General features: G+C 49.3%; 1 protein-coding gene across 1 annotated transcript; it reads right to left on the reverse strand.

Annotated features, from left to right (window-relative positions):
* Positions 1-5,670: 5,670 nt before the first annotated feature.
* On the reverse strand, positions 5,671-6,657 carry PPP1R3D (protein phosphatase 1 regulatory subunit 3D). The gene has a single exon (XM_056845041.1). The coding sequence runs from the start codon at positions 6,655-6,657 to the stop codon at positions 5,671-5,673; it is 987 nt and encodes a 328-aa protein (XP_056701019.1).
* Positions 6,658-7,962: the final 1,305 nt, after the last annotated feature.

The following is a 7,962-nucleotide window of genomic DNA, read 5'->3' on the forward strand; positions in this document are numbered from 1 at the left end:
CTTGAAGATGGTTATCATATCACCTCTCAGTCTTCTCCTCTTCAGGCTAAACATACCCAACTCCTTTAACCTTTTCTCATAAGACTTGGCCTCCAGACCCCTTACCATCTTTGTTGCCCTCCTATGGACACGTTCCAGCTTATCTACATCTTTCTTAAATTGCGGTGCTCAAAACTGAACACAATACTCTAGGTGAGGTCTAACCAAAGCAGAGTAAAGTGATACCGTCACTTCGTGTGATCTGGACACTATACTTCTGTTGATACAGCCCAAGGTCAGATTTGCCTTTTTAGCTACTGCATCACACTGCTGACTCATGTTCAGTGTTTGCTCTACTAAGACCCCAAGATCCTTTTCGCAAACACTACTGCTCAGACAAGTCTCCCCCATTCTATAATTATGCATTTGATTTTTCCTACCTAAATGCAGAACTTTACATTTATCTTTGTTGAAGTGCATTTTATTAGTTTTAGTCCAATTCTCCAGCCTGTCAAGATCATCCTGTATCCTGGCTCTGTCTTCCACCGTATTTGCTACCCCTCCCAATTTAGTATCATCTGCAAATTTAATAAGCATCCCCTCTATTGGTTCTTGTAGGTTATCCGGGCTGTGTAACCGTGGTCTTGGAATTTTCTTTCCTGACGTTTCGCCAGCAACTGTGGCAGGCATCTTCAGAGTAGTAACACTGACAGTGTTACTACTCTGAAGATGCCTGCCACAGTTGCTGGCGAAACGTCAGGAAAGAAAATTCCAAGACCACGGTTACACAGCCCGGATAACCTACAAGAACCAATGAACTCTGACCGTGAAAGCCTTCGACAATATCCCCTCTATTCCTTCATCCAAATAATTTATAAAGATATTGAACAACACAGGGCCCAGGACAGATCCCTGAGGCATTCCACTCGTCACTTCTCTCCAAGTGGATGAGGAACCATTAATAAGCCATTATTCTCAGCCTCAACCCTGGCAAGTGTTTGGATGGGAGGCCTCCAAGGAATACGAGGGGTGTGACATGGAGGAAGGCAATGGCAAACCACCTCTGAATGTCTCTTGTCTTGAAAACCCTTTGGGGTGGCTGTAACACAACTGTGACTTGAAAGCAAAGTCATACACAGAGACTTATAAATATTGCAATGAATACAGAAGTTGTGGGAAGAGTAGTTGTATGTGAGCGCACGCACACCCAAAGCATTCCCACAGGAGCTAAAACAGTGCTGCTGTTTCACAGGAGAGTAGACCATTCTCCATCATCAGCCTCTGCCTATAAGATTACACCGTGCAAAGAACTTCAATTCTTGCAGTGAAAAATTCCTCTTCAGAGCCAGGAACCTGCTGTGCGCAAAAATATTTTGATTGTGCCACCAGCCCAAATCTGGGGGTGCTCTGAAGTTTATACTGAACTTCTCTTCCCTTAAAGAACATCTCCCTTCATTTCAACACACAAAGGGATGGACACACAGGGCATCCCCCTCTGCAGAACTTGAATGGGAAATGGAGACAAGCAGGAGCTTGTAGGCACGGCAGCGCTCACTGGCCTCTGAATGGGGGCATATTTAGAACTCACAAGTTGCAACCACAATCATAAGGGCCTGTAAGATGGAGCTATTCCGCCGGGCTTATGGCTGAGGCCCGCGACAGTTCTCCCTGTAAATACTCGCCTCCCTAGTCCTTTTCCCCATCCTATGGTTGAGCCCCCTATTTAGGGAGAGATCAGTTCCATTTACTATGCTGCAGACCATTATTATGTGATTTTAGCGCCATTAAGGAGACTATTCACTGAATGATTTTGGGCTATTTTAAATGTATTTAAATTATATTCTAAGGGTTTTTATTGATTTTATTGTTCTGTTTTTGTGAGCCGCCCTAAGCCTGGCCTTTGGGCCGGGGAGGGAGGGGTAAAAGTGGAATAAAATAAATAATTCAGCCAGTAGCGCAAGGGGCCACTTAAAAACTTAACAGTACTTCAAGCATCTTTCTGTTGAATTACACAAGGGAGCGCCATATCCTATATTTAAAGTCTTCTGCCTGTTTACCATTGAATTTATAAATCAGATATATGAGTAAGTCGGTTGAATCCCTCACCAATAAGGGAAGCTGGTTTTCCATTACCTTACCCTTCTTTTATGCCAGTCAGGCACTCGCAAGGATCTTGGGTATCTGGAGAACAGCCCCGTGGGAAAACAGCCTCCCTTTTAGCAAATGTCCAGCTGACATGAGTTTCTACTCTGGGTCGCTGGGATTCCATCCAGCTTTCACAAGGCACAGAGTGTGCCAGAATGCCCTATGCTGTCGCCGCCCTCACATTTTGCAAAGCCCAGTGCAGTCCCAAAATACAAGGAACATGAAACGAAGCGCCCGCACCTTTTCCCACATCATGCAGGAATGGGGTAACAGGGAATCATATTCCATAGAGCTAGAACAAAATGCTGCACAATGAGTACAGAAAACTAAAGTAGATGCGGGCATGCAATCATTTATGTTCCCCTGGATTTCACTACATTAATACTGGGCAATTAGAATTTAACCTCCTGAGCTGCCAGTAAATACAGTATAGTTCAGTGGTTCCCAAAGTGGGCGGTACCACCCTCTGGGGGGCGGTGGGATTACCTAGGGGGGCACTAAGAGGCAAGAGGGCAGCAGGGGGGCACTAGAGGTGGGCCCCTTCAACTGTGTTGTTCACTGATTTACAATAGATCAAGTTATGGCACCATGCTGGCAAATTTGGTGGAAACTTTCAGAATTTTTTTCCAGACTTTGAAGAGCTGGTACCACTGGATCAAGTTCATCAGTTTTGTTGAATAAATTTCAACTAGAAAGTTTTAATTTTATTTTGAATAGATGTGCAATTAATTGTTACTGTTTTGAAATGTTATTGTTATTATCTTTAGTGTGTCACACAAAGCCCTATTTTGAATAATGCTTTTTATAGGATAAAGTAGGGGGCGCTGGGGGTTGAGTTTGTGGAACCAAAGGAGCGGCGGCCCGAAAAGTTTGGGAACCACTGGTATAGTTGATTGATGGCATTTTTCAGCATTGAGTAAACTTGAGTATTCATCCTACACTTCCAACAGGTGGAGAATACGTCAGATAAACTTCTGTTTGACCATGCACAGAAATACATATACATGTACAAGATTAATTGTAACACCTCGCTAGTAACTCCACACCAAAATGCCAATTTTTTAGTGATGCACCACTGGAAACACTTTGTTAACTGGTGTTCATTTAATCAACAACAGAGTCAGAAAAACTTAATACACGGGGGGCGGTGGAAACTATGGTAGAAACACAGTACCTATAGACCCACCTTTAGTACCAATTCTCATTCTAACAGTGTAATCCTATGGAGAGTTTCTCCAAGTCTAAGCACATTGATTTCAATGGAGTAACTCACCATAGGATTGCACTGTAAGTGTATGTATTCATATTGGAATTATAAACAGAAGACAGGTTTTTCACCTCCTGACCCAACAAAGCCCTGGGACTGATCTCATACCCTCCAAAGCATGCACCAATATAACCCCTATGTCTGTGCTCAACAGGGCATGCCTGGAATTTGAACTCCCAAGTCCTTTGCCGTCTAAACACATCTCAAATATCCGTAATGTGCAGGTATTCATCTGCCCTGGTAGGGTCAGCTTCCTCACCTTGATGGAGCATTTCTTTTAAAAAGCTTGATATTAATTGTTTACCAATTTTGACTGGTGTATCATTGCATCAACAACTCCCATTTTCTGACATTATCGTTCCGCAATCTGGCTGTACTGCTTCAGGGCCAGGACCACTGACTGCTACAGCACTTTGGCTTTCTCAAATGGTCCAGGTTACAGAAGTGCAAAATCATCCTTGCTCTATGAAATTAAATGTGCAAGGAAAGAAGCTACCCTACTTCTGTTGGGTGTGTAAACTGCCGTCAAGTTGCAGCTGACTTACGGCAAACCCGTAGGGTTTTCAAGGCAAGAGATGAACAGAGGTGGTTTGTCACCGCCTGCCTCTGCATAGCAACCCCGGACTGCCTTTGTGTTCTCCCATCCAAATACTAACCAGGGCCAACCCTGCTTAGCTTCTGAGATCTGACAAGATCAGGCTAGCCTGGCCCATCCAGGTCAGGGCACCCTACCTGTGTGTTGTGTGTGTTAAGTGCTGTCAAGTCGCTTCCAACTCATGGTGACCCTATGAATCAATGCCCTCCAAAATGTCCTACCTTTGACAGCCTTGCTCAGATCTTGCAAATTGAGGGCTGTGGCTTCCTTTATTGAGTCAATCCATCTCTTGTTGGGTCTTCCTCTTTTCCTGCTGCCCTCAACTTTTCCTAGCATGACTGTCTTTTCTAGTGACTCTTGTCTTCTCATAATGTAACCAAAATACGATAGCCTCAGTTTAGTCAATTTAGCTTCTAAGGTCAGTTCAGGCCTCATTCGATCTATAACCCAATGATTTGTTTTTTTTGGCAGTCCACGATATCCATAACACTCTTCTCCAACACCACATTTCAAAGCAATCTACTTTCTTATCAGCTTTTTTCAATGTCCAGCTTTCACACCCATACATAGTAATAGGGAATACGATGGCATAAATTAACTTGATCTGGGTGGCCAGTGATACATCCTTACACTTCAGAATCTTTTCTAGCTCTTTCATGGCTGCCCTTCCAATGTAAAGTCCAATGTAAAATCAAATCTGCTTTGATTTTGCATTGGACTTTCCACCAAAAGCAAACATAAGAAAAGGCCCTGCTGGATCAGACCAAGGCCCATCAAGTCCAGCAGTCTGTTCACCCAGAGGCCAACCAGGTGCCTCTAGGAAGCCCACAAACAAGATAACTGCAGCAGCATTATCCTGCCGGTGTTCCACAGCACCTAACAAAACCAAAACAGCTTAATTTCCAACAGCAACCCAACAGCCTCCTGCTTCCTTTTCCCAACACCTGAGGGCCAGAAAGCCTAATTTGTAGCAACAAATGTCCAGTAGTTTCAACCAGGCTGTTTTTTTTCCACAGAGCCACAGTGTAGATATACTTATTTAATTCAGTATTGATCATATTTCTGAACAGCCCCTTTGAATCAATTTGCACCTCAGGCTCTGCTGTATTTGACCAGTACATAAGACCTGTGCAATATATATATTTGTTCTGTGATAAAGTTGTGCCCATCTGACGGGTGACCTTGAGCCAGTCACATACTCTCAGCCTAACCTACCCCACAGGATTGTTGTGAGGATAAAACAGAGGAGAGGAAGACGACGTAAGCCGCTTCGAGTCTCCCTTGGGGAGAAAGGCAGGCTAGAAAGGAAGTAAAATAAACTGTTGTTAAAGTGCAAACACACGGACTTGAAGTGCAAAATTATAGACAAGAGAGCAAAGATAAGCTTTTTTAAAAATACTCTTTTGAGCTTATTCTATGCTGTTGTAAGGGTCAATCAAACCAGCAACCAAAAATGGCTCGCGTCTCCTGACAGCATCCTATTGGCAGTGATTCTGCACATTTAGAAAAAGTTGCATTTGAGTGCAAATCAATGCAGATAATGGCCTTTAAGTTTTTTTTTTTTAAACCCTTTCCCTAATAACTTCTCTGCAGATTTACTCCAAAGGGTTTCTTTGGTGTTTCAAGAAAGAAAGAAATGCCAAAGGCAGGTAAAACCAGCCATCTTAGGAAGAGCCGTGCAGCATCAGATGAAGTGGATCCAGCTCTCCTCGCATTCCCTGGGCATCTTCAGGGGATGACTCCTACAGGTGAGGCTGTAGTTCTTGCCTCGGTTACTATCCCAGTACTCCTGGCCATTGACTCGGTATCGGAGCGCAAACTCAACCACCGAGCTAACCTGGAGGAGGAAAGGGGGTACCGGAAGGAAGAAGGTGAAAACATCCTCTTGGTCCTGCCCATCCTTCCCGGGGGCACTGCTGTGCCACCGGGCACCCACTTCGTGCTGGCCCCTCCAGTGGTTGAAAGTGTAGCGCACGGCCACCTGCTTCTCAAAGGCAATGTTCACCACCCTGACGGTTCCATTCAGGCCCAAATCCGAGCTGCTGACTCGCTCCAGGCACACCCGCTGCTGGCGGAGGAGGCTGGGGAAATCCTCCGAGTCGGCAGGCTGCTGGAAGTCGGGCACCAGGCACTGTATGGTAAATTCCAGGTCCAGCCTGCTGCAGCACAGGTCGGAATTGATGGACAGGCGGGAGAGAACGTGCAGGGGGATCAAGGGGTCCTCCCCGGCTTGGAAGACCTTCACTTCAGCCAGCTCCAGACCCAGCGCATCCGCAAACCTGACCCGGTTCCTGCGGGTGCTGCACCCCGGGACGCGGCACTGGGCCGCCGTGTTCCTCCGCCGTTCCGGGGAACTGGGCAAAGACCTGGCCCGGCGGCGCATGATAGGCCTCAGCTGTGGGTCGCAGGTCGTCGCCGCGTTGGCCTGGGGAGGTCTCCACCGCGTCCATTCGTCAACCGACCCTTTCAGAAGACTGGCACTGTTGCTGCTCCGCAGAGGCTGGCACCGCCTCGGTTCCGCGCCCCGCGCCGCCTCGCCCCCCAGCATGTGCTGATAGAGGCCCGAGAGGTAGCTGGGGCTCCTCCGGGGGGGCCGCGGCACCGTCGGCTCTTGAGGACTACTAGCGGCTTGAGCGGTCATTGCCGCTCCCGGCGACCACTGACGGGACATGGAGGACTGGAGGAAAGAGAGGCACTGACGCGCAAGTGGAAACTGACCAGCGTCTTCAATAAAGTCCGTATTTAAGCCAGCGTGGTGTAGCGGTTAAGAGCGGTGGTTTGGAGCAGTGGACTCTGATCTGGAGAGCTGGATTTGATTCCTCCCTCCTCCACATGAGCGGCAGAGGCTAACCTGGTGAACTGGGTTGGTTTCCCCTCTCCTCCACATGAAGCCAGCTGGGTGACCTTGGGCTAGTCACAGCTCTCTTCGAGCTCTCTCAGCCCCACCTATCTCACAGGGTGTCTGTTGTGGGGAGGGAAAGGGAAGGTGATTGCAAGCCGGTTCAAGTCTCTCCTAAGTGGTAGGGAAAGTCGGCATATAAAAACCCACTCTTCTTCTTCTTCTGCACACACCCACAAAATATATACATATGGCAGACACCGCAGCTATCCTTAGGGCAGGAAAGAGAACTTGTGGCTTGCAAGAAGAGGCAGCACGTTGTCAGTCACACACTGCGGGACCCGGAACTATTATATAGTGCCAGGGAAGTCTCCAGGCTATCGTAGAGGCTGCAGGGGGACTCGAGGCTGTCGCTGGGGAGGCTGGAGGCCTGGGTGCTGGTGGCGGACTGCAGGCTGTCCCGTTGGACGCTGGATGTATCCAGGGTGTCGTTGAGGCTGAACAAGGGCCGGAGGGCCCCCCGGCGGAGGGGTGCCGGGTCGAGGCTGTCCCTGGCGTCGAGGCTGAAGGATGCCAAGGTCTCCGGCCGCTCGAGGCTGTCGCTGGGGAGGCTGGAGGAGTCCAGGAGGCTGCCCAGGCTGGGGGGCGCCGGGGGGCTGGAAGGCAGGCTGGAGGGCGACTCGAGGCTGTCGCGGGACACGCTGGAGGGCGGCCGGAGGCTGCCTGGCTGGGGGCTGGAGGCTCGCAGGCTGCCTTGATGGGTGCTGGAGGCTGGCAGGTTGCCTTGCTGGGGGCTGGAGGCTGGCAGGCTGCCTTGCTGGGGGCTGGAGGCTCGCAGGTTGCCTTGCTGGGGGCTGGAGGGCGGCTGGAGGCTGCCTTGTTGGAGGCTGGAGGCTGGCAGGTTGCCTTGCTGGGGGCTGGAGGCTCGCAGGCTGCCTTGCTGGAGGCTGGAGGCTCGCAGGTTGCCTTGCTGGAGGCTGCCTTGCTGGGGGCTGGAGGCTGGCAGGCTGCCTTGCTGGGGGCTGGAGGCTCGCAGGCTGCCTTGCTGGGGGCTGGAGGCTCGCAGGCTGCCTTGCTGGGGGCTGGAGGCTCGGAGGCCGTCCCCTCCAAGGGGGTCGGCGGGAGACAGGGGGCCCG

This window comes from Euleptes europaea, chromosome 2 (genome assembly GCF_029931775.1).
Source record: "Euleptes europaea isolate rEulEur1 chromosome 2, rEulEur1.hap1, whole genome shotgun sequence".
In the NCBI taxonomy this organism is placed as follows: Eukaryota; Metazoa; Chordata; class Lepidosauria; order Squamata; family Sphaerodactylidae; genus Euleptes; species Euleptes europaea.